We start from the raw sequence: 27,538 nt of genomic DNA, 5'->3' as shown, positions 1-27,538 counted from the left end.
TATCTTCCAGTTCTACAAGTAGTACATGTGTTTGATAACATTTATGTCTATAATTTAGACATTAAGTTGCAAAAGAAGTAAAAGTGAGTCATGAAAGTTTTAAATTAGAGACAAATTAGATGTTTCTTCTTTCTGGCTTAGAACATAATATTTTGGGTAAATCTCTAGACTTCTAAGAATCATTACCATGGAGATAAAAAAAAAACAACTCTGACCAACTATTCCACAGTATTGTATCAAAAGAAATAAAAAGTAGAAAAGATTCAATCTGTTACATGTTAAAAAGAAATTCTAAGTCAATAGGATATATAAAAACTGTAATCACATTTATCAGTAATTTAAGCTAGCAGATGACAGTTGAAAAGAAAATATCACACCCAATCTTAGGGACACACTTAGGGTAGATAGATTTCCTGTCACATTCAGTAACAGCTGTGTATGTGGCAAAACCACCAAAATCCAATTTAAAAGTAGCATGCTCATATGTTATGGCCCATTCATCTTCTTAGTTCACAAAGAGAGTATTGTCTTTCCTCCCACCTTAAATTAAAATATATAGTACCCACCTCATTAGAGCTACAGCTAGTCATGAGGATTTGCCCATGAACTAGAAATGCATGTTTTGTATCTCCTTCTATTATGCAGTGGAAACATGCATGGAACATCACACAGCATTCTGTTGTCCCCTCAATGAAAACATATGAGCTGGAGATATCCATGGTAAGTCCTCCAGAAAAGGATCAGAAGTGTTTATATCCATTCTAAATTCCTTAGGGTCCATCACCACTGCCTAATCTAAGAGTTAATTTTCTTCTTCATGTTTAGACTTTCAGACTTTAAAAGAATCTATTGCCACTGTTTCTAAAATCCAGACCTAGGAATTCTGCCTTAATATCCATCACTCACTGCTTCCAATCATAGTGTGAGATCTAGAATTCATCCCAACTTTTCAATGGCTCTAAGCACTAACAAATCAATTAGTCCTGAACACCTCACATCGGGCTCATTCTACCAGGCCAATTTTATAGGCAGGAGAGTAAGTGGGAACCTGGCTTTGAGTTCTGTGATGAATGACGCAACACCAAAGCTGAAGTAGCCTTAGAAGCCCTGAATCCCCATCCCTATCAAATGCCTATTAAAAAAGCCCTAGATTATCCTCTGTCAAATTGTTTATAGTTGACAGCAAATATTTCTAATTATATCCATTCACAGCCACAGTCAGTGAATATTGTGCAAAGAGATTGCCAAGTAGGTTCCCAGCTAGGACAGCTGAGGCGGCTGCTGTGTTTGCAGAATGGTCTCTATAAAAGTGGAACCGAGATGCCTGTGTCCTGTCTTTTGTCAAAATTCTTTAAGGTATGTATACATGGAAGAACACTCGGCTAGTTTTACACTCCTGAATTATTATTCACTTAAGGGAGATGATTCTGGTTTCCCAATTTTTTATTTTTCTTCGTAACATTCCTAAGGGTGACATTGTGCTGCACAATAATTACTAGTATTTTAAATTAAAAATTGAATTAAATAGATTAAATTGAAAAAAATAAAAGAATCCACATTCTTTTGTTTGTTTTTCTTTCAACAGTAGTTGTCTTCTTTGAGCCTGCCACCTTCTCCACCTGGTAACACAAGAGGTAAGAATAATCTATTATTATAGTCTAAAGAACAAAGGGATCTCTATATTGCTATGTCTTAAAGAGCTACCATTTTATACCTTAGTTTATTATTGGGAATAGGATATAAGCCATGCTCTCTAAGAATGGCTTCTCAAAATCTTGACTGTTCAGACCATTTAATCACAAAAAACTTAATGACTCTTCTGTTTTACGTGTTGTTAGAATTGTAGACAGTATGCAACAATGACATGTAACATTTAATGTAAACTACTAGTGCAACTTAAAACCGTAAGGATATATCAGAGAGATGGAATGGTAATAGCAACAATGGTTTGATCTGGAAGTCAAAATTCCTAGGTGCCAGTTCAGGCTTTACACTAACTCTAGTTGCCTGGTGAAGTCAGTTGGCATTTATATACCTTGAAATGGTGTGTTGCAGTGGAATTAGCACTAATAAGTCCTAAAGTGAACTTGGGGGAATAGGACTCATGTCCAAGCACTACCACTTATACCTCTCTGTCACTGAATGACCCTTCGTATTTCTGAGCCTTAGTCTCCTCATCCGTAAAATGACAAGACTGAATTCTAGATGGCCATTAAGGTCCCTCCAGCTCTTGCCATCTATGATCTAAGTCAGTGGTTTCCTAGGACCCCTCCCATAGAACCAAAAACATTTAATGGACCTCCCCAACTCTAAGTGTCAGAACCTGTACTTTTTGCATTATGTTAGGAATACACATAATGATGAAAACCTACTATACATGTAATAATTATTTTAAATGAGTTTATATTTAATACAGCAGCATTCATTTAGAAAAGAAAACATATTGTTTGTGTGGGAATGTTGCTTGTTGAACTTGAGGCAATTGTCACTGTGCAGGTGAATTTAAGAACTTGCTTCAACAAGCCTGAGGACCTTTGAGGGCTTGTGACATACAAGCTGGGAAACAACTGATTTCAGCCATGAAATGGGGAGGGTTACATCATTTCTGTGTTTTGTGGATACACTGGACATAGTAATCTCTACATGGTAGTTAATTCAAAATTTCTTGGTTTAAAAACAAGCACAGAAATAAAAAATAATATAACACAATAACAGTTCTTCTTTGAAGAAAAAAAAAACACCTAACATTAAATGTTTCAATATCTGTCCTCTGAAAATGTCTAAATTTCACTTTACTATCAAGAAACTTTTATAAGTATGAATTACACTGATTTCAGAGATTAGTAGGTAGCAAATTCCATATCTAAGATTATAAGTTGAGAGGAGGTTTTGACCAAGACTCCTGTAAAGCTGATAAAAGGTTGATGTTGTACTGCTGCTAACAACAAAGGCACTGCTTTCCACAAAACCAGCCCGTCTTCTGCTCCACAAAGGTCACCTACTTTAACTCTGGGCAACATTCTGTCCTTGTCACAAGGGTGTGAGAACTTATTTTCTCATAATTAATATGACAGTGGGGAAAATTTAAGTCTATTTTGGCTTGAAACTTTATACTGGCTATTTATTTCAGAAGATATATTTAGAGGATTGGTATTTTTTAATTTTTATTTATTTTTTTAAATAAAGATTTTATTTATTTATTTTTAGAGAGGGAAGGGAGGGAGACAGAGAGAGAGAGAAACATCAATGTGTGGTTGCTGGGGGTCATGACCTGCAACCCAGGCATGTACCCTGACTGGGAATTGAACCTGCAACACTTTGGTTTGCAGACTGCACTCAATCCACTGAGCTACGCCAGCCAGGGCTAGGATTGGTATTTTTTTAAATAAGAGGAGGAGGGAGAGAAAGAAAGAGAGACCTAAAACAATAAGAATCAGATAAAAAGGCTACGTATGCTAAAGTCCAGCTAAAAACAAAGAGAAGTATAGACTAAAAGTATGCAACTCCTACAAATATTTTGTTAAAAATTCAGGTATTTTCCAAGAAACTTTTAAAGTTATATTCTGTTTAGATAATATTTCTGATTTTTATATAATTTAAGAACTGATATAATATGATTTTGAGTTAGGATAATATCATTTATTAGATTTTCAGCTATCATTGTACTTACTTTCCCCTTTAATTACCTAATGCTTCTCAGTTAACTAGGAGTTTGTGTTTATTAGGTGTTTTTGACCTGGACTATGTTCTCAAAGAACAGATGTATATTTCATATGTTCAATTTTAATATCTTTTCACATGCAGTTTAAATATCCATCTTTAATAATTTGGGCAGCAAGAAAATTTGCTTAAATAATTGAGTATTTTAAAGTTTCATTTAGGTTGTAAAGCCATTGTTAACAGTTATTTTCCAATTCATTGTATCATCACAATGTCAAAAAAAGGGATGTGTAGAAAAAGGAAAGAAAAGAAAAGCAAGCAGAAAAAGAAGAGATTCTGAACACACTTGGGGTATTACAAATGTTGCTGAGTAAAACATCAATTCCTCCATATATCTCACTTGATACAAAAGATACAATGGAGGCTTGAAATTTCACAAAAATTAAGCTACCAATATAAGGCTTTCAACTCAAGGATCTAATATTTCCCAACCTGTACGAAACACACAGGAGTGACTCATAAAAGCAGGGGTGAGGAAATAAGCATGGCCAGTGAAGTCCATTTACCAAACAGGAGAGCAACAGGACCATGCCTACCTGCAACCTGGGTCATCGTCCAACTCTGTTTCTTCCCTTCAGTTACACCCAGTGCTGTGCTGTGTTGCCATCAATAACCCACAGCCATGAGTTCCGACTCCGAGATGGCAGTTTTTGGGGAAGCTGCTCCTTACCTCCGAAAATCTGAAAAGGAGCGAATTGAAGCCCAGAACAAACCCTTTGATGCCAAGAATTCTGTCTTTGTGGTGGATCCTAAGGAATCCTATGTGAAAGCAACAGTGCAGAGCAGGGAAACAGGGAAAGTGACAGTCAAGACTGAAGGTGGAACTGTGAGTAAAAATAAATAAGTAAATAAAGGGAAGGAAAAGCATAATTGATACTTTTCTACTACTTAGTTGACACACACTGACTCTTTCTTTTCTTAAGACTGTCACAGTTAAGGATGATCAAGTCTTCTCCATGAACCCTCCCAAATATGACAAGATAGAGGATATGGCCATGATGACCCACCTGCACGAGCCCGCTGTGCTGTACAACCTCAAAGAGCGTTATGCAGCCTGGATGATCTATGTGAGTGCCCCCATTGACATTACTTTTCAATAACTCCATGTACCATGTTAGCTAAAAAAAACTTTATTTTCAGATTTTCCTACTCAACATTATTTTAAGTCCAATCATTTGGCTAGCATTGTAAATTCTGATATATTTGAAAATAAGCATGTGGAAAACCATCTACTTAATACTGAGATAGTTGGAAAACTGCAGCATTTTGTGCAGCAGAAGGTGCTTAGAGGGAGGTAGCAAATGAATGAAACCATTATGCCTTATGAGAACCTAAGGCGTGGGTCCCTTAAATGCAATACTTAGGTCCCTATCTATATATTTCCCAGGCAGATTAATGAGGTGACTACTGATTGAGCAATCTTGTCATTTCCCACAGACCTACTCAGGCCTCTTCTGTGTCACCGTCAACCCCTACAAGTGGCTGCCGGTGTACAACCCTGAGGTGGTGTCTGCCTACCGAGGCAAAAAACGCCAGGAGGCCCCGCCCCACATCTTCTCCATCTCAGACAATGCCTATCAGTTCATGCTGACTGGTGAGCAACTCCATAATTATAATTTCTATAGCCACTAATAAAAGATTTGTATACTGGTAACACAGAAGACATAGAGCCAATACTTTGAGAATAATATGTTTACCACAGACATAGTAATAGCACTAGTAAAATTAAGGAGTATATTTAGAATAAAAGGTACCAGTTCCAAAAAAAGGAGTTTTGCTTATATTTCTATGCTAAAATCCAAATTAATTCATGCAAATTCCAGCTCAAAATTAATCAAATCTAGATGCCAACTACACATTTTAATTATAACTAATATATTGTCTCTTCTAAAAAGTAAACTTTTGAATTTCATGCTAAGAAGTTATGACAATTACTATAGTAAACTTTGGATTGGACATTAATATCACGGCAGGATTTCTGAATGATGAAGTAGGTAATTAATGGGATATTAAACATGAAATTATTATTCATTCATCTGATATCAATAGTTTATTCTCATAACTAATATGGTAAAATAATGCATTACATATTTTTCACATTAAAGGTAATGGAAGTTTAATACACTGATTAACTAGCACATCCTTTGCTAGTTATTTTTTTAAAGTATCTTGTGAAAAAAGCAAAGCACCAATTGATACAGTTATTATTTTTGAGGTGAGGAGGTAGTTTTAAGACAATTTTGAGTTTACAGGTACTGTGTTAATCTATGTGCCAAGTTTTTTTAAATACCTTGGGTTTTGGTTTCTCTTCACAGATCGGGAGAACCAGTCGATCCTGATCACGTATGCACATTTCCTGTTTTTTTTTTTTTCTGTTGAGTTTTGATTCTTGCAGTAGTTACTACTACAGCCTTAGATTCTGACTTTTTATTCTGTCTGGACTTTACAGTGGAGAATCTGGTGCAGGGAAGACTGTGAACACGAAGCGTGTCATTCAGTACTTTGCAACAATTGCAGTTACTGGAGAGAAGAAAAAAGAGGAATCTGCTCCTGGTGGCAAACTGCAGGTGGGCACGATGTTCATTTCAGTATGGAAGAACTAAAAGGCTTTAAAATGTGACCACAGTACTTCAGAATCAGGGCAACTTAACTGCATGCAATGCTAGATTTGGGATAACTCTTGGAAGGACTTGTGAGCATGAAATATATTGGCAGCTTCGATATGCAAAAGTTCTCACCACCATTTAATTAGGAAGAAAAATTGGTCCTGAAGGATACAGAAATCGAGACCCTGTCAATGGGGTGTCCCCTCCCCACAACTGTCCTCCTCATTCACTTTAGAAAATCTTACCCAAAAGTTACAGATTATTGCACAGGGGGAAAGGAGAAGGGGAAAGATCAATGAGAACTTATTTTAGCAAACAGCAACTCCTCTTTTGTAGGGTTTCTTTATCTGTCTTATTCAATTCTCTTAAGGGGACCCTTGAAGATCAAATCATCAGTGCCAATCCCCTACTTGAGGCCTTTGGCAACGCCAAGACCGTGAGGAATGATAACTCCTCTCGTTTCGTAAGTTTCTTGGTCTTCCTATTCATGTGAGAATTAGCACTGCCTCTTCAACACATCTGATAATAATATATTTTCCATCTATTCATTCCATAGATAAAGAGCTAGTGTCTACCTTGGAAGGCAGCTATGCTCACCACTATACCACCAACGCCACATGCGTCTACCTTAATATGAACAATAACTTCTTTTTTGCCTCCTTAAGGGTAAATTTATCAGGATCCATTTTGGGGCCACGGGCAAACTGGCTTCTGCAGATATTGAAACATGTAAGTTAATGTATATTAGTTACAGAGTATGTTTTCCTTTGAGATATATATTTAAAATCTTATTTTTATCTATTTTCGACCACAGCCTTTTCTGTTAAATGTGCTTAATCTCACTTTCTAGATCTGCTAGAGAAGTCCCGAGTTACTTTCCAGCTAAAGGCTGAAAGAAGCTACCACATATTTTATCAAATCATGTCCAATAAGAAACCAGAGCTCATTGGTAAAAAAATATCTTTGATTGATAATAACAGCCCTTCTACGAAGTCCCTCTGAAATGTTTTTGATAACCAAAGTAACTCTATCTATAATTATTCTCTTCCATGCGTTCAGAAATGCTTTTAATCACCACCAACCCATATGACTTTGCCTTTGTCAGTCAAGGTGAAATTACAGTGCCCAGCATTGATGATCAGGAAGAGCTGATGGCCACAGATGTAAGTAATAGATACAACATGGGGAAAAATGGGAAAAGGCAAATTCACTTTCTATTATACAACATTCTCCTCTATTGGGGTAGATAGCATTAGTAGAAAAAAAGTACAAGTAGGCCATACTACCTTTTCAGCTTTTCTACCTCTGGAATAAAAGTACAAGATATTTTAATGCCCCTGACCACCAATATGTATTAGATAAATTAAATGTCTAAAGTGTCAGGTCTTTGTCATTCCTTGGCTAATTGATTAGTTTTTGTTATCTTATCAGTCATTTTTTGGTCAATTTTTGTACTCCATTAGTGATATTTCTCTTCTATTTTTTGTCAGACCCTATACCCAAGAACATGAGGAAAAAATTACAATATGTTAAAATTTTTATAATGAAATATGCAATCCCCACAGTTCCTCTATACTCAGATGTAAACACAAAATCTGTTTTGAGTATACCTTTATGGGCTAATAATATAAGCCTTACCACCCCATGCAGTGTGAGAAGCAACGAATTGTCTACCACAATACTATTCTTTTTGAGACTCCATGAGGCTTTTACATTTATTTTTGCAACTATAGTTTTTCCGTCCCTCCTCTTTTTTTAAAGGGTTCTCTGACTTATTTTCTTTATATGTATATATTTTGTGTTTTCTTTTGAATTCCTGAATAATCAATTTTATTTGATTAACTTCCATAGCAATGGGAATACCCCAACAGTCTTAAGATAGGATTTAAAATTGCTTGCAAATATGCTTTTCAAATATTATTTTCAAAGAGTCTGTGAATTACTTATATGCTTTTATCTTACAAATATCAGCTCTTACTCTCTATATCTTGTTACTATATTCATATGCCCAAATGTGATATGGAGTTGAAAAACACCTCCTAGTTTCAGAGCTTAAAAAATGTAGCAGTCTTGCTCCAGGACTTCTGTAATAACGTCTAAGTTCTGTAAATAGGTAGAGTCAGTGAGCTGGAACTGAAGGCAACAATCTGAGGAAAGAGTCTTAGGAAACAAGAGTAGTAAATAAACATTCTTTCTTCCCTGATGCCTTCCCCCATTGTGAAAACCTTTTCAAAGCCTAGCCTAGGCAACTAAGAAGGTAATCAAAATCTGACAAGGAAAAATGACAAATATATTTCAATATACTGAGAAAGTTCTTTCCACAAATATCTGTTCTCTACACCGATAATGATCGGGTAAAGTTCACTGCCAGGTACGTCATGATCAGCTAAGCTATGACCTGGTATTAGAGAGAAACGTGGAAAAAAACTCGGGCCATTGCTATTGTCTTCATATCGTCTTCCCAATAGTATCTGTCATGCCCACTAGGGTGAAAAGGTAGACTTTGATTATGTATTAGTTTAGGACAATGTAGAAGAAGAAGGACCAAACAGAGTGATTAGTGAGGCTGGAGAAAAGATCAAGAGAAGCCATGAGACAATAAGTATACACAGCAAGGCCAGGCTAATAACGTGGGGAAATGGGAAGAGCACTGGCCTTGGTAACCAAAGCAAGGGCTCAAGTCCTGGCTAAGTGAGTGTGGGCAAATCATATAATATCTTTACTGTCCACATGACTCAGTGGAAAGGCTGATACATACTTCTTGGTGTTGCTATGTGAAACAAAATGGTGATGAATATGAGTGCCTTTTGAAATGAAAATGTGTTAATCAAATATAAGACAAAGTGTGGTAAGAAAAAAAGTGGGAGGTATATTCTAAGTCTGCAGTGGTAATAATTGTGAGGTTAGTTAAATTCAACTCTTCACAGAGTGCTGTGGACATCCTGGGTTTCAGTGCTGATGAAAAGGTGGCCATTTACAAGCTCACAGGAGCTGTGATGCATTATGGGAACATGAAATTCAAGCAAAAGCAAAGGGAAGAGCAAGCCGAGCCAGATGGCACTGAAGGTACCACTCCCTGTTGACTTCTTTCAATTGACAGAACTGACCCCATCAGCTCCTCAGAGGCACAGACCATGTTTTTACTTTGAGTTACCCTATGATGGGAATAGAAATGACACACTGCTTAGTATTTTACATGACTGAGCAGATCTGTGGTGATGTGATGTCTGCCCATTCTATTTTTCATTGACTTATGGCAAGGTAGTACTTGCAATTTGATTAAAATATTTTTCATCTCAGTGAATATTTTGTGTGCCCATGTGCACTGGAAAAAAGAAATCTAAATTTTACTGTCACTATTCCCTTAAATTAGAATTTCTCAAATTTTGTCTGTGGCCCACTTTAGCTATGTTTTGAATATCACACAGAGCATTAATTCCTCAAATTTCAAATTATCACCTCAAAAAATGACTAAAATTAACATAAAAGGTAGCAATAATTTTGAAGCAATATCAGCAAGTGAATAGGTTTTGCTACATTTGCACATATTCTCCTCAAGCAAAAATTTTTTCCTATGTCATTGTCATTCACACCTCAAATTATATATGCCTTGACCGGTTTCACTGTCCTCACCTTGTTCATGCAGTTGCTGACAAGGCAGCCTATCTCCAGAGTCTGAACTCTGCTGACTTGCTCAAAGCTCTCTGCTACCCCAGGGTCAAGGTCGGCAATGAGTATGTCACCAAAGGCCAGACTGTGCAACAGGTAAACATGACTTAAACCTCCTGATTCATTTGAGCCAAAGGAGACTCAAGGGTCCATCATTGTTTTCAATTCAAAAACTAAACTACCATTGTTCTTGAAGGTATACAACTCAGTGGGTGCTCTGGCCAAAGCCATCTATGAGAAGATGTTCCTGTGGATGGTCACCCGCATCAACCAGCAGCTGGACACCAAGCAGCCCAGGCAGTACTTCATTGGAGTCTTAGACATTGCTGGCTTTGAGATCTTTGATGTGAGTTATGATTGACAGAAAGCTAGCAAATGCAAATCCTGATCATTTAAAGCATACAAAGTCAACAAACAAAAAGTGGGGGTGTCGTGGGGCTGGGTGAAAAAGGTGAAGGGATTAAGCAAAAAACAAACAAACAATAAAACCTCACAGGCACAGACAACAATGTGCTGATTACCAGAGGGGAAGGGGGTGGGGGGAGGTAAAAAAAGGTATGGGAGGATAAATGGTGATGGACGGAGACTTGACTTGAGGTGGTGAACAAACAATACAATCTACAGATGCTATACTATAGAACTGTATACCTGAAAGCTATATAATTTTATTACTCAATGTCACCCTAATAAATTCAATTTAAAAATAAAAAATAAACAAGTGTTGGTGAGGATGTAGAGAAAAGGGAACCCACATGCACTGTTGGTGGGAATGAAGATGGTGCAGCCACTGTGGAAAGCAGAGTGGAGTTACCTCAAAAAATTTAAATGGAATTGCCTTATTACCCAGAGATCTCACTTTTTGGAAATATATCCAAAGGAATCCAAAACACTAATTCAAAAAAATATGCACCCCTAATGTTCACTGCAATGTTATTTACAATAGCAGCCCAAGTGCTCATAAGTAGATGAGTGAATAAAAAAGCTATGGTACATTTACACATAGAATACTACTTGGCTGGAAAAAAAAAGAAGAAAATCTGTCCTTTTTGTGACAGCATGGACAGACCTGGAGAGCATGCTAAGTGAAATAAGCCAGTCAGAGAAAGACAAATACCGTATGATTTCACTCATATGTAGAATCTAATGAACAAAATAAAGTAACAAAATAGAAACAGATTCATAGATAGAGAACAGACAGACAGATGTCAGAGGGGAGGGGGGTTGGGGGCTGAGTGAAAAAGATGAAGGGATTGAGAAAAAAAAAACAAAGAACTCACAGACACAGACAACAGTATGGTGATTACCAGAGGGAAAGAAAGGTGGGGGGAAATAGAACAGGATAAAGGGACAATAAATGGTGACAGAAGGAGACTTTTCCTGGGGTGGTGAACACACTATACAATATACAGGTGATGTATTATAGAATTGTACACTTGAAACCTATAGAATTTTATTAACCAATGTCACCACAATAAATTTAAATAAAATTTTTAAAAAATGATGCATAATGTGGTAAGTGGTAGGTTTTTAAGGGATAACACTTTAAAATTATGGAATGGTTGTTTAGATTATAAAGTACTTTGTTATATTAAAGATTTCAAATTTTATATGATAAAAGAAAAAAAACATGAGCTCTGCTAAACATTGTTGAATGGAGAATTCTATGAGTATCAATCAGGTGAGTTGATACTGTCATTTAAGTCTACGATATCTTTCCTGATTTTCTGCCTTTTTCTGTAAATTATTGAAAGAAGAGTATTAAAATCTTCAACTATCAAAAAAGTACAAAATGGAATTCATGCTACAGAAAGGCCTTGGAAGAGATACAAAATCTAGTAAATAGGTATAAATAGAAAAGAATTTTAGTCTTTCAAATCTAGAAGTCTCAAAAATGTCCCATGAATGATTAAGATAGTCAACATCAATCTTGGATCCAAACAGATGAGTACAGAAACACTTTCCTAAATTACTCTAAGGAAATATTTAAAAGATCTCCTCATTTATTAGCATTTTGCCTCATATGCAGTTATTTGGAGAGCAAAGTATAGAGGAGTCAATTTTCCTTTGTTTTAGAATTATGTCATAAATTTTAAAAACAGTCTGAACCTTTGTAATTTAATAAATCAAATGCCTTAGATTTAGAAGGAAATATTAGTAGCTGCTCCATAGATACAAATACTTAAGTTATGAGTAATTTACATATTTATTGTTTCCTATAGTTTAACAGCCTGGAACAGCTGTGCATCAACTTCACCAACGAGAAACTGCAACAGTTTTTCAACCACCACATGTTTGTGCTGGAGCAGGAGGAGTACAAGAAGGAAGGCATCGAGTGGGAGTTCATTGACTTTGGGATGGACCTGGCTGCCTGCATTGAGCTCATCGAGAAGGTTTGTATGACTTTTCAAGCCTTTGAAACATGAAGAACAAATAGTCCACTTTCCTATGCTTAACTGCAATCACAATTTTCAAAGAAAAAGCAGTGGAATTTTATGATATACTTGTGCACCCTGATCAGTTGTGAGATGTGTCACAAGTGACCTATTATTAATAAAAAAAGTAATTTGTAGAAAAATTATTACAACACATATACCCAGTCACATTTATCCCTCTAATCACTTCATTTTCCATTATTCATGCATGATTTCATGCATATGGGAGAAATTAATGAAAGTATGGCTAGTCCTCTGAGTATGGTAATTAACTCTAGTGAACCTATGATTGTGTATTGTGCATTTGTCATCCTTCATGTGTATCTATGTAGGCTATGTCAAGGTGTCTTAAACTTTGGAAGGTTAACTCTTTAATTGCTATAGTCAATTGAGTAAACTGATGACTAGAAAGTAAAACTTTCTATAGCCTTACCTGGAACATGAACCCTGAATTCCTCATTATCAAGGGGGTAAAACAAGAGTTACATCAGTTCAGAAGATGTTAAAACTCATCAAGTAATTGTTAAACACTTTCAAAAGTGTAGTGGGAATTCATCTTGTATCTATTGATAACAATAAGGCTTGTTATTTGTGAACCATACGCTTTCAGTGGGAAGAGTAAGTCCAACTGCTGTGTAGGAAAACTTCAAATACTAATGTCAAAATTCATAAAAATATGAGAGATGAGAGTGTAAAAGCAGACTAGGTCTGCCCAATTTGGGAAAAAGATACTATAATGTGGTGATATGATATTTTACTATTCATCAAAACTGTATAGTCCTCAGGAAATGCATTTGTTTTCTTCTATAGTATTTCAGTTTCTTGGAACACTCAAAATAGCTTTTGGAAGACAGTTTGTGACTAAAGCAAAGCCATGAATGTTGAATTTTATATCAGGCTTTCATACCAAATTTGCCACTGAAAAGAGTCAATCTACTTATAAAGGAAAACCAAATAAGCATCACTTAATCCCACAGTGACAGAAACAGAGATTAGAGCACAAAGTTTTATAATACAACATGAGACACACTTTTTCCTGGCAATGGATCATTCCTAGTCGTTATCCTTAATCTCTCTTCTCTTCATACTTTTGTCATGTCTAAATTTGAAGTGAAGGAAGTTACACTGCCAGTAGGGAAGAAAGTATTTAGATATATACATTTATGAAAGAAAGAATTCAGCTTTGAAATGGCAGTTTCAGAATTTAATTTTATACTCTGAACATAATGTTTATTGTGGCACAAATATCTTTTTTTTATTGGAGTCTCTCTAGTAAACATATTTCCCATATGTCCTTGGTATATGATTGTTTCACATTTCAGTAGTAGAGGCCCAGTAGTATCATGCCTAATTAACTCCTTATCATTCCAAGTCTTCTTTTGTACAGGTTTCCACCAAGTACATAAATTACTGGAACATATTATTTTGGAGAGACTCATCATTCCTATACCCTTCTTTCTACTCTTAGCCTATGGGCATCTTTTCCATCCTGGAAGAGGAGTGCATGTTCCCCAAGGCCACAGACACCTCCTTCAAGAACAAGCTGTATGAACAGCACCTGGGCAAGTCCAACAACTTCCAGAAGCCCAAGCCTGCCAAAGGCAAGGCTGAGGCCCACTTCTCGCTGGTACACTATGCGGGCACCGTGGACTACAACATTGCTGGCTGGCTTGACAAGAACAAGGACCCCCTGAATGAGACGGTGCTTGGGCTATACCAGAAGTCTGGAATGAAGACTCTGTCTCTCCTCTTTTCTGGAGCTCAAACTGCTGAAGCAGGTAATTTTTCCTTCAATTTATTGGGGTGACATTGGCTAATGAAATTATATGGCTTTTGGGCATACAATTCTATAATACATCATCTGTATATGTATTGTGTGTTCACCACCCCAACTCATTTTCTGTCACCATTTATCCCCCTTTTACCCTGTTCTGCTTCCCCCCATACCCCTTCCCTCTGGTGATCACCATTCTGCTTGTGTCTATGAGTTTTGGGTGGTTTTAACTTACTCCGTTCACCTTGCTCCCCAGTCCCTCCCCTCCCCTATGACAGTCATCAGTCTGTTCCCTATCTATGAGTCTGTTTCCATTTTATTTCATTCATTAGATTCCACTTATAAGTGAAATCATATGGTATTTTTCTTTCTCTGACTGGCTTATTTCACTTAGCATAATATTCTCCAGGTCCGTCCATGCTGTAACAAAAGGTCAGATTTCCTTCTTTTTTTATGGTCAGGTAGTATCCCATTGTGCAAATGTACCACAGGTTTTTTATCCACTCATCTACTGATGGGTATTTTTAATTTCATCAATATGTTCCTAGAGCCAGAAGTCAGAAATATACTATTTATCAGAGATTGACACAATTATAGCAAAACCTAACATGAAAATACTGGCCAATATGGATCTAATAAAATTATGTATAATTAATAGGTGTGGTACAGTCTTACAATCATACAATTTCAGAACTAAAATGGACACAATGGACCAATTAGTATGGACCCCTTTCACCAATAAGAAAACAGAAACTCAGAGAGTTAAGTAACTTGCTCAGAATCATACAGCTCGTTTCTACCATTTAAATAGTATTGATTCCTTCAAGGATCCAGCTAAGTTGGAATGAGAAAATTCTTTGTTAGAGCACTAGTGCTTCAGAAATTAAAGTTCTGTTAAGTCACCTAAGACTGGATGTACAAGTAAGAGACAAAAGCACAGGCAAATAGAATATAGGTCTAACCTGCAGGTTAGCAGAGGCTCACCTACTTGGGACCAAACATGCAATTTCACCTGTTTTCTGGGGACTGTGTGCACTGAGGCCTTTCTCTGTCTCCTGGAAGCTCCTGCTGATTTGAATTACAGGAATCCCATCCCTTCCCCAAATTTACACTTTACATACACAGTTATTTTGTTGTTGTTGTTGGTGGTGGTGGTGGTGGTTTTCTTGAACGCTTATAATGCAAGTTAATGCTTATATTTTCCAAATCTAGAGTTGAAGGAGGGGAGATATGAAAAGAATAGGAATGATACAAATGAATGAGTGTAAATTTAAATTTCAAATGGTATTTTGGCAGTCCTGGTGTCTATGGATAGTACTTAAAAGGCTATTGCAAATAACTGTAATTTCTCTATATTGTTTTCCAGAAAGTGGCGGTGGTGGAAAGAAAGGTGCCAAGAAAAAGGGGTCTTCTTTCCAGACAGTGTCAGCTCTTTTCAGGGTACAGTATATTTCTTGAATTCCAAATTATTACTCTTGTGAAGAAATTAAATTATTATAACTTAAAAAGTTTTAAAAGATATCTATGGTGAAACAGAAAAAAAGTTAAAAAGAGGTAGAGATGTACTAAAAATAATCTAAAAAATGCCTGAGGAAAAATTAACAAGAGGACCCAGACATATCTATTCACATCAAACCTCATACTAAATTAAGCACATCCTCTTTAAGCCCCAAATCTGAAAGATCTGGTATTAAACAAATTTCACATGAAATCAAATGCTCACTTAAAAGCAACCACTGTATTTAGTCACATCTATTTCATATGACCAAATTCTCAATATAAAATGTCTCTGATTGGCAGTGATTAAGGAAACATACTGAGATTGACTGGTTTTGTGTAACTGTAATTTTCTATGTTCCACATATGTGATTTCTTTGTTACTATGATTTGTTCTTCATTGAGACAGCTCATTGAAATATGAAACAGAAGTACATTAACTACAGACCATTGATAGGGACTCTAATGTAAATACAACTAGAAATTATTTTTAAAACCTTTCATATGGTTTTATAGGAGAATTTAAATAAGCTGATGACCAACTTGAGGAGCACTCACCCCCACTTTGTACGCTGTCTCATTCCCAATGAAACTAAAACTCCTGGTAAGATATTTCTGATATCCAAGTAAGACTCTAGGATGACCTTTTGTGAGACTTTTAGAGAGAAAAACACATCTTCTTTTCAGGGGCCATGGAGCATGAACTTGTCCTGCACCAGCTGAGGTGTAATGGTGTGCTGGAAGGCATCAGAATCTGCAGGAAAGGATTCCCAAGCAGAATCCTTTATGCAGACTTCAAACAGAGGTTTGTATCTCATTATTTATGACTTTCAGTGTGCTAGTCTATATCAAAATTGCCACATATTTCAAACATCTTTTTAACTTTTCCTTGAACACTGAAATGCAGTTATTTGAAAGGTGATCATAAAAGAAAGAAGTCTTGGTTTATATGATCATAAATTTTTCATTATATCTTTGCAAATTTTACATAAAGCACAGTTTGATTATTTTAATACAAAATCAATCTATAATTTTGTCAATGACAGCTACTAAAAGTTCTACCTTTTTATTACAGTGAAGAAAACAACATTTTAATATTTTGTTTATTCTGACAGATACAAGGTTCTAAATGCAAGTGCCATTCCAGAGGGTCAATTCATTGACAGCAAGAAAGCTTCTGAGAAACTTCTAGGGTCCATTGACATTGACCACACCCAGTACAAATTCGGTCATACCAAGGTACCACCAATACAAATTTCTATCATAAATTCACCTCCTTTGGACTTTCTAATGAATGAAAATAACATATTTAACTTGTTCTTTTGCAAGGTTTTCTTTAAAGCTGGCCTGTTGGGAACTCTAGAGGAGATGCGAGATGATAAGCTGGCTCAACTCATCACACGCACTCAAGCCATGTGCAGAGGATACCTGATGAGGGTGGAGTTCAGGAAGATGATGGAAAGGAGGTGAGGGACCAAGTACAAGTCCTTTTTCTCCACATTTTAATAGTTGAATCCAATGCAGTCATTGCATTTGTTGATGAATGGTCACTTTCCACATTTTTTCATTTGCATCTTTTTTTCTCTCCTATAGAGAGTCTATCTTCTGCATCCAGTACAATGTCCGTGCTTTCATGAATGTGAAGCACTGGCCCTGGATGAAGCTGTATTTCAAGATCAAGCCCCTCCTCAAGAGTGCAGAAACAGAGAAAGAGATGGCCAACATGAAAGAAGAATTTGAGAAGACCAAAGAAGACCTGGCTAAATCAGAGGCAAAAAGGAAAGAACTTGAAGAGAAAATGGTAACTCTGATGCAAGAGAAAAATGATCTACAACTCCAAGTTCAATCTGTGAGTATCATACATTGCACAGTTCAGCCACATCTTATCATCCTATCACTATCTGACTTGATAGAATAATATTTTAAGTTAATAAATGCTTTCCACCAAAACATTTGTTATAGTTGTTTGCCTTTCAAAAATATTAGGATTCAGACCTAAAGAAGTAATAGATGCAAAGTCACAAATTATGCTGCCTATGTTCATGTGTGCATTCACACATAGTTTGATGATCAGTAAGCAAAGTCACAAAAATATCTGCAGACAATTTCCTTTCTTTACAGAACCTTCTCTTGAACTATAATGTTCTTTTTTCAGTTAATATTTTAATAAATAAAATAGAGAAGTTATGTTGTTTTCACCAGCACAGAAAAAAAGTTGAAATCAATCACCCTCAAATGTAAGGAAACTGGGTCCTAGATTGAATAAGTGAATTTCCAAAGTAGCAGAGGTACAGATTTTGCCAAAAGGCTTATTTCCCTGATTTGACCTTCCACATATGGATATTTGGAAAAACTTTTTCAATATATTTAATCAGTATATACTGATATTTTTGTCCTTTTGATTTTTGAAAGTTGACAAGGTAGTTTGCATATACATTGAACAACTGGCTGAGTCTCTGAAATTTCCACCTTTTAATAAATTCCTATGAGTTTGCAGATATAGTTTAGACAAACGAAAACACTTCATTCCCCCCTATAGGAAGCTGAAGGCTTGGCTGATGCAGAGGAAAGATGTGACCAGCTAATCAAAGCAAAAATCCAGCTGGAGGCCAAAATCAAAGAGGTGACTGAGAGAGCTGAGGATGAGGAAGAGATCAATGCTGAGCTCACAGCCAAGAAGAGGAAACTGGAGGATGAATGTTCAGAGCTGAAGAAAGACATTGATGACCTTGAGCTGACACTGGCCAAGGTTGAAAAGGAGAAACATGCCACAGAGAACAAGGTATGAAACATATAAGAAAAGTTTATGTTATTAAATAAAACTGAATCCACCAAAATACAGCATGTAATACAAAGTGTTTTTACTTCCTAAGGTAAAAAACCTCACAGAGGAGATGGCAGGCCTGGACGAAACCATAGCTAAGCTGACCAAGGAGAAGAAGGCCCTCCAGGAGGCCCATCAGCAGACCCTGGATGACCTGCAGGCAGAAGAGGACAAAGTCAACACCCTGACCAAAGCCAAAATCAAGCTAGAGCAGCAAGTGGATGATGTAAGTGTGAAAAACACAGTGTTGTCTCTTAAAATAAAATAATCAATTATAACATGTAAATATTAATGATGCTCATAAACTTTTAACTACCGGTTTGGGAATAATAATTAAAGTTCAGGCTATTTAATGTGTCTTTTAAAATTCTCCTGTGTATCTTTGAGGGCTAGTAACATGGCCGTCAAAGTGATTAAGAACAAAAACAAATAAAATCCACTAAAAATCTAGCTTGAAGGATCTCTGGAACAAGAAAAGAAACTTCGAATGGATTTAGAAAGAGCCAAGAGAAAACTGGAGGGTGACCTAAAATTGGCCCAAGAATCCACAATGGATGTAGAAAATGACAAACAGCAACTTGATGAGAAACTCAAAAAGTGAGTATTCAATTGTAACTTTCTTATTGTCTGTCAGTTCAGACAAAATACATGCTTTAAAAATCTCTAAAATATTACTTCATTTTATATAGGAAAAAAGACATCTTTCACTTTTTAGTTAATGAAAACTGGAGACTATTGACTTGTAAAACATGTATCTTACTTCCTTACCACTAACAGTACAAATAGATGTTCAATTATACCTAGATAAGAAGAATGGTAAGAGAACTGAATGTGAGCTAATATGATGCTCTTCTAACAGGAAAGAGTTTGAAATGAGCAATCTGCAAAGCAAGATTGAAGATGAACAGGCCCTTGGGATGCAGCTGCAGAAGAAGATCAAGGAGTTACAGGTAAGTACATGGTTTTCATCAGTGTAATTCAACACAATGAAATTACTAACACGAACTAAGTTTGTATTTTTCATCACTCTCAGGCCCGAATTGAGGAATTGGAAGAGGAAATTGAGGCAGAGCGGGCCTCTAGGGCTAAAGCAGAGAAGCAGCGCTCTGACCTCTCCCGGGAACTGGAGGAGATTAGCGAGCGGCTGGAAGAGGCTGGAGGGGCCACTTCGGCCCAGATTGAGATGAACAAGAAGAGGGAGGCTGAGTTCCAGAAAATGCGCAGGGACCTGGAGGAGGCCACCCTGCAGCATGAAGCCACAGCAGCTGCCCTGAGGAAGAAGCATGCAGACAGTGTGGCTGAACTTGGGGAGCAGATAGACAACCTGCAGAGGGTCAAGCAGAAGCTGGAGAAGGAGAAGAGTGAGCTGAAGATGGAGATCGATGACCTTGCTAGTAACATGGAGACTGTCACCAAAGCCAAGGTCTTTATTAACTTGTTACTCTTTCATCCTTGTTTACAACAATTCAAAAATGATCAAGTTTATATGTGACAATATTATCTAACTTTAGATCTTATTTCAAATATTAAAATTATTCTCAATAGACATCACTATATTGAATTACTTGATTTATATGTAGAAATCATTTTTTAAAAGATTTTATTTATTTATTTTAGAGAGGGAAAGGGAGGGAGAAAAGGAGGGAGGGAAACATCAATGTGTAGTTGCCTCTTGTGTAACTCCCACTGGGGACCTGGCCTGCAACTCAGGCATATACCCTACACTGGGAATCGAACTTGACCCTTTGGTTCACTGGCCGACACTCAATCCATTGAGCCACACCAGCCAGGGCTGTAGCAATCACTTTAAACTTTGTCACTAATACTATGAAAGAATGCAATTATAGAAAAAAAAGACTAAAAATCATACTCTAAAACACGATGCAGAATCTAAATGATGCTTATGTTTTCCAATCATTTCCAATATCCTTTACACAATCATTTATTCATTCACTCAGGCAAAATTATGTGCCTTTACATCCAAGGCACTACACAGGGCTTTGAGGTAGATGAAACTCATCCCTTTTCCACAATTACTTACAGATCTCCAAATACCAGACTTACACATAGAAATGTATCATCTTACCACTTTGTACATCCTACCACAGGGAAACTTTGAGAAAATGTGCCGGACACTAGAAGACCAGCTTAGTGAAGTGAAAACAAAGGAGGAGGAGCAACAACGATTAATAAATGAATTATCAGCTCAGAGAGCACGTTTACATACAGAATCAGGTTAGTAAATAAATATGATCATCCAATAGAGAGGTAAAGAATGAAAGGTGAGCCTCAACCAGTATATAACTATCAAACACAAATCATTTCTTGGGCCATGTACACCCATTTGCCACTGACTCATTATTCCTTCATATTTTTCTGTAAGATGGTAAAAAATGATTTATAAGCTATAACTGGAAAAAAATTAAGATCACTAGGCTGAGAAAAATTTTATTGCTTTAGCATTGGGATGGGGTGTAATGGAAAAAATACAATGGAAACTTTTTTAAAAAAGCAAATCCTAAAATATCAAAGTGCTCACACATTTTGAAAGAGCAAGAACTCACCTCCTCAACAGCATCAAAGCTCTTGAGCTATTCTTTCCATCATATGAAATAAGAGAGTTCTAATGTTGTTTCATCCTTTAAATTATTCTTCATTTAGACCAGAGAAATATATCACTCATGTTTTGTCTTTCACAGGTGAGTTTTCACGACAGCTAGATGAGAAAGATGCTCTGGTTTCTCAGCTATCCCGAGGCAAACAAGCATTTACACAACAGATTGAGGAATTAAAGAGGCAGCTAGAAGAGGAGTCTAAGGTGAGAATTCTCCAGCTGACTTTCAATCAGTTGAGCTTTATAGCATGAGACACTATTGAACTTCACATGGAGAATATTGATGATCACAATATAAACTTACATTACACCCTTTTGGATTGGTTCAGGCCAAGAGTGCTCTGGCCCACGCCCTGCAGTCCTCCCGCCACGACTGTGACCTGCTGCGGGAACAGTATGAGGAGGAACAGGAAGCCAAGGCCGAGCTTCAGAGGGCAATGTCCAAGGCCAACAGCGAGGTTGCCCAATGGAGGACAAAGTATGAGACAGATGCCATCCAGCGCACAGAGGAGCTGGAGGAGGCCAAGTATGTTCGAAACTTAGTTAAAATGAAGTATCTCTGTTAACAAAGAGCTTCTTCTTCCACTATGAAATGGGCAAGTGTCCACTTCTCCCAAAACAAAAAAAAATATAGGAAGAATATGCATGAAGATAAAACTAAGCAAGAAAAATCTCTCAGTTGTCCAAAGAAAGAAATTAAGCCAGAGAGTAGAAAGAGAAAAGACATAAGCAAGAGGAAGCTGAATGATTGTTTTTAAAAGGGGAGACTTTTGCCATCATTCTATCTATACAAGTGTAGATAGAATAAGAATTAATTGTACTTTCTTGTGCCTCCCTTCTCTCTCAGCAACTAACAAAATATCAGTCCAAGGTGACACATATGTGAGAGAAAAATAAATGGACTTTAAAATACAGCTCCTCCTTTTGAGATGTGAAAATATGGCTATATTGAAAAGGAAAGGGGAATAAATATATTGTAACAGACAATAAAATAAAAACAGATATAAGATTCTGTAATACAAAATAAAATTGTTTTATAATGGACTAAATATACAATGCAATCAAAAGTTCAAGACTTAGCTGTTAAGAGAGAGAATCTGGACAGAAAGGGACCTACTTATTCAACAGAAAGTTTAAGAAGAGATTTATTCATTTAGTCTATGGCCAAGGTACATCCCTATCATTGGAATTACAGTGTTTTGGTGAATGCCTTAGAACAGACTCTTAGTAGAGCTCTCAGAGCAAAATTTATGTAGATTTGGGAAAGCTTTTTATTAAATGACTTATGAAAAAGCTAGGAAAATACGGGATATAATTAAACAACTAGACAAAATCAAGTATACCTTACTTGAATACAATTAAGATAACACCTGAGTAAATAATATGTATGATAGCCTACAAGCATACACAAAGATTAGCAAAATACAGACTCTACTCTCTGGAGATCAAAATTCAGTGCAGAAAACAATAAATAACAGTAATTCAAGGTACATATTAACATTCTCTAAAGAAGGACTGAACCAGCTACTCTGAAGGGCAAAATGTTGGCTTTGGCTGATCATGATCCTCTTAAAGCCAGACTATGAAGCACAGCAATACTGAAATTTGGGTTGTTTTCAGTATTTGGTTGGTGAGAGAGTGGGAATGAATTAATACAGAACTACACCTAGAAAACAACTTTGAAAAGCAAAGTATTATGGAGTCTGACTGTGGAAATCACTCTCTTGTGCCCACTCTGAACACCCAGTTCCACTGATGACTATTCACTTCTATTGTCCCTAATTCACTTCTCAGGAAGAAGCTGGCCCAGAGGCTACAGGATGCTGAGGAGCATGTAGAGGCTGTGAATGCCAAGTGTGCCTCCCTTGAGAAGACGAAGCAGCGGCTCCAGAATGAGGTTGAAGACCTCATGCTCGATGTGGAGAGATCTAATGCTGCCTGCGCAGCCCTGGACAAAAAGCAGAGGAACTTTGATAAGGTAATTTCTGAAGAAGTTTCTGCCTCAGCATCCAACATATGATTAAAGATAGCCTGCTACTCAGTGTGCCTTATTCCAACCATTTGAGGGCTGTTCTCAGTAGCTCTTGTCTCACTGATGAGGTGGAGAGTTCCTGTGATTTTCACCCTTCTCATTCTTAATAATTTTTCAGCCCCAGACATCTCAACTCTGTTTGAGAGTTGCTGGAATAAATGGTTTCATTATATCAAACTTTTTCCACTAAGTTTCCTGACTATTCCTTGCCCCTCAGGTCCTAGCAGAATGGAAACAGAAGTATGAAGAAACTCATGCTGAACTTGAAGCTTCCCAAAAGGAGTCTCGCTCCCTCAGCACAGAGCTGTTCAAGATTAAGAATGCTTATGAGGAATCCCTAGACCAACTTGAAACCTTGAAGCGGGAAAATAAGAATTTGCAACGTGAGTACATTTTACCTTTTCTTTAACAACAGAGTTGAAAGAATGCTTTTCCTCACTGAACAAATTTGTATATTTTTGTTCACCAACAGAGGAGATTTCTGATCTCACTGAGCAGATTGCAGAAGGAGGGAAACGTATTCATGAACTGGAAAAAATAAAGAAGCAAATCGAGCAAGAAAAGTCTGAACTTCAGGCTGCTTTAGAGGAGGCAGAGGTAGACATTATTGTACACTGGAAAACAATTTTGAGAAAAATTAGAGTCTATTGCATGCAAGAACTGAGAATCAAGAGAAAAGACAAATAACTTTTACTCCGCATACAAGTTTGGGAATGGGAAATTGACCACATATACAACTAACGGAATTGTATGTCAGACAGACTGCTAGACACTGAGAAAACAAAGATGAAGTTAAAGGCCTTGCCTTCAAGGGCACTACCTAGCTGGGGAGACAGAAGTATACAAAACCAACAATAACATGTAGAAATTTCTATAACAATGGAATAATGATGTGTGATGGCAGCCCCAAACTAAGAACTAATTCCTATTCCAAGGATACTATACACTTTCATTCCCTGCTAATGTCACCTCTTGCTGTCATTAAGGCATCACTTGAACATGAAGAGGGAAAGATCCTGCGCATCCAGCTGGAGCTGAACCAAGTCAAGTCTGAAGTTGACAGGAAAATTGCTGAAAAGGATGAGGAAATTGACCAGCTGAAGAGGAACCATATTAGAGTTGTGGAGTCAATGCAGAGCACGCTGGATGCTGAGATCAGGAGCAGGAACGATGCCATCAGGATCAAGAAGAAGATGGAAGGAGATCTGAATGAAATGGAAATCCAGCTGAACCATGCCAACCGCATGGCTGCTGAGGCCCTGAGGAACTACAGGAACACCCAAGGCATTCTCAAGGTAAAGGGGTTCAGGAGTTGGTCCTAGGGCACTGAGGTGACTGAAGCCCTGAGAACAAGATGTCTCAATGATTATTCATGCCACAGGACACACAGATCCACCTGGATGATGCTCTCCGGGGCCAGGAGGACCTGAAGGAGCAGCTGGCCATGGTTGAGCGCAGAGCCAACCTGCTGCAGGCCGAGATCGAGGAGCTGCGGGCCACTCTGGAGCAGACAGAGAGGAGCCGGAAAGTTGCAGAGCAGGAGCTGCTGGATGCCAGTGAGCGTGTCCAGCTGCTGCACACCCAGGTGAGTAGATAGGAAGAGAAGAGTGAAAAGTTAGAGGAACGAATATCAAATTCTTGCTCATATCTTAGTACTATCTAAAAAATTTATTCATAATGTTTCATGGAGGATACAGTTCAAATATTTAATATTTTGCATTAACAATATTTTTTGCTTATCTGAATTTTGACATTCAGAGTTGAGTGACTTTTAAAAAATACATTGTCAACTGAGATGCTGATTAATTTAATTAATTAGTTTGTGATTTCATTGGAACAGCAGGCACTGTGATTTTGCTTTCATGTACTTAATATTTCTAAATGTGATATTTTAACAAGAACACCAGCCTGATCAACACCAAGAAGAAGCTGGAGACAGACATTTCCCAAATCCAGGGAGAGATGGAAGACATTGTCCAGGAGGCTCGCAATGCAGAAGAGAAGGCCAAGAAGGCCATCACTGATGTAAGATGAGCATTTGTTTTGCTGATATATATGCATGCTACCTGCCATTACCAGCTTTCCTTATTTTCTTGATTTATTTGCTAATTAGGCAGCCATGATGGCTGAGGAGCTGAAGAAGGAGCAGGACACCAGTGCCCACCTGGAGCGGATGAAGAAGAACCTGGAGCAGACAGTGAAGGACCTGCAGCACCGTCTGGATGAGGCTGAGCAGCTGGCCCTGAAGGGCGGGAAGAAGCAGATCCAGAAACTGGAGGCCAGGGTGGGTTTTCACCACTCCATTCAATTCCCAGCCTGTTCACACAGCTAGATACAGCCAACTGTTAAATGCCTTTGTTCTTTTCCAGGTGAGGGAGCTTGAAAATGAGGTTGAAAATGAACAGAAGCGAAATGTTGAGGCAGTCAAAGGTCTTCGCAAACATGAGAGAAGAGTGAAGGAACTCACTTACCAGGTGACCAATGTTTCCATATTTTCCAAATTTTACTCTCAAGAAAATAAAATGAATTATTTTAAAATCATGACACTATCTATTTGGTATCTTTTTCATTTCAGACTGAGGAGGACCGCAAGAATGTTCTCCGGCTGCAGGACTTGGTGGACAAATTACAAACCAAAGTTAAAGCTTATAAGAGACAAGCTGAAGAAGCTGTGAGTATATCTTCAGAGTGAGAGAAAGGTTCACGTCCATGACGTTTTTAGAATTTAAGAGACTTTCTTTAAGGCAAAGAACATAAAATTGAAAATAAAGAATTAGGTTTGTTTAGGTATTTATTTAGAATGAGAAAATTTTACCATGAATTACTAGAGCCTTTAAGATTTAGGTTCACTTCTTCTGAGACGTCTTTAAGCAATTTCCAGACATGTTCACACAGAAGTGCTTCCTGTTTACAACCCAATAACCTCCTTGTCTGGAACACTCTGCAACTCCTGTCTGGAAGTCCTATATTCCCAGCACACAAAGGGACTGTGCAAATGAGGGCTCTGAAGTTCAAGCCTTATTTAATTTCATGATAAATCCATCTCAGGACATTTCTTTTTAATTTGACTGCAGTTATCTTTCTTATCCTGTTAATTCTGAAATGTTCAAGTTTTTCTGCACCCAATACTACCTACTGTTCCTACTCTTAAAAGTTTGTTTTGTAGATACAAGATCAATTCCTATTCCTGCTATGTTGATCTCCCTGTGGTCACGGTAGCATCTTAAGTTTGCCAGGAAGAAAGTTAAGTAAGAAAGACTGAACAGGGGGGTTGTAAGCCCACTCATTCACTGAGGCTAGTATGTGGAAATACCCTACCTCCAAATAAGTACATCACCAAATGGCAGAACCTTTTGCTTTCTCATTCATGAAGTAAGTCCTGTAGCTGCTTCTAGTAACAAATGCAATAAGAACCAGAAACGTCAACTTTTCTTGTACTCTCAAATGCATTTCCATTCATTCTCAGGAGGAACAATCCAACGTCAACCTCTCCAAGTTCCGCAAGCTCCAGCATGAGCTGGAGGAAGCTGAGGAACGGGCTGACATTGCTGAGTCCCAGGTCAACAAGCTGCGGGTGAAGAGCCGAGAGGTTCACACAAAAATCATAAGTGAAGAGTAATGCTCAATCCAAATGCTGAAAGGTGATCAAAGAAATACACAAAATGTGAAGTTCTTTGTCACTGTCACATGTTGCTGTAATATAAAATAAAATAAAATCTGCAGAGAATTTTGCAACCTAAAAATACATGTGTCTCAATTATAAGCTCTATAGTACTATAGAAACTAATACTAAACTGGGGAATCCAGAAAGACTTCTCAAAGAAGACTTGAGCTAGTTCCTAAAAGAGGAGTAGAAGAGTTATTAGGTGAAAGAGAAATGGAAATGGCCATTTGAAAAAGAGAAAACGAGGCTGAGACTTCAGAGTAGTTTATGAGCAAAGGGCACCAGATGAGGCCAGAGATGGAAGGTAAAACCTGACTGTGAAGTTAAAACCTCACTGCCTCATATGCAGTGTTGTGAAATTAGGACATTCATCAAACTGGTCATATTCTGTGAAGAGGACAGTTGACACAATTCTGGCAGTGGTATGGAGGATAGAGTAGGACAGGAAGACTATAAAATGGACGAATTAGAGATGACAATGATGGTAATGAATTTCTTAAGAATGCAGAGTGAAAGCACAGTTCCAATACTAGTAGAAAGAAAGGACTGGGGGAGCACTGAAGAAGTTACAGTTTCACAGCATTCAAACCTCCCAGGAACTTTGTGGTTATAGATTTTACTTCCTTTTGGGGAAACTATTTTCCTCTGAACCATATCCTTCTAAAAAAAAAAAAGAGGGGGACTGAACTCTTAAAATAATTATTCT

The 27,538-nt window shown here is 37.4% G+C and overlaps 1 protein-coding gene across 1 annotated transcript; it reads left to right on the top strand.

Moving 5' to 3' along the window:
- The first annotated feature begins 1,259 nt into the window (after nt 1-1,259).
- LOC123809219 (myosin-4) lies at nt 1,260-26,911 on the top strand. Its single transcript, XM_045824172.1, has 40 exons — nt 1,260-1,356; nt 1,586-1,634; nt 4,299-4,546; nt 4,644-4,787; nt 5,158-5,314; nt 6,036-6,063; nt 6,170-6,287; nt 6,697-6,789; nt 6,992-7,055; nt 7,177-7,275; nt 7,386-7,489; nt 9,254-9,392; nt 9,973-10,091; nt 10,192-10,341; nt 12,215-12,385; nt 13,896-14,205; nt 15,568-15,641; nt 16,215-16,302; nt 16,386-16,503; nt 16,814-16,937; nt 17,028-17,164; nt 17,292-17,547; nt 18,238-18,480; nt 18,572-18,748; nt 18,974-19,119; nt 19,382-19,472; nt 19,556-19,945; nt 20,631-20,757; nt 21,222-21,340; nt 21,466-21,662; nt 22,931-23,114; nt 23,386-23,551; nt 23,641-23,765; nt 24,155-24,463; nt 24,550-24,753; nt 25,068-25,193; nt 25,282-25,452; nt 25,538-25,642; nt 25,744-25,839; nt 26,635-26,911. The coding sequence occupies exons 3-40, from the start codon at nt 4,343-4,345 to the stop codon at nt 26,785-26,787; spliced, it is 5,826 nt and encodes a 1,941-aa protein (XP_045680128.1). The 5' UTR covers nt 1,260-1,356; nt 1,586-1,634; nt 4,299-4,342; the 3' UTR covers nt 26,788-26,911.
- The last annotated feature ends 627 nt before the right edge of the window (nt 26,912-27,538 follow it).

The sequence above is a fragment of the Phyllostomus hastatus genome, unplaced genomic scaffold (assembly GCF_019186645.2).
Source record: "Phyllostomus hastatus isolate PE091 unplaced genomic scaffold, TTU_PhHast_1.1 phas_scaffold_55, whole genome shotgun sequence".
Classification (NCBI taxonomy): Eukaryota; Metazoa; Chordata; class Mammalia; order Chiroptera; family Phyllostomidae; genus Phyllostomus; species Phyllostomus hastatus.
This window is presented reverse-complemented; position numbering and strand designations above follow the sequence as displayed.

Coding starts and splice junctions, on each gene's coding strand:
- LOC123809219 (XM_045824172.1), top strand. CDS start 4,343: ATGAGTTCCGACTCCGAGATGGCAGTTTTTGGGGAAGCTGCTCCTTAC. Junction 19,473..19,555: donor AGAAGATCAAGGAGTTACAG/GTAAGTACATGG, acceptor CATCACTCTCAG/GCCCGAATTGAGGAATTGGA. Junction 25,453..25,537: donor TCCAGAAACTGGAGGCCAGG/GTGGGTTTTCAC, acceptor GTTCTTTTCCAG/GTGAGGGAGCTTGAAAATGA.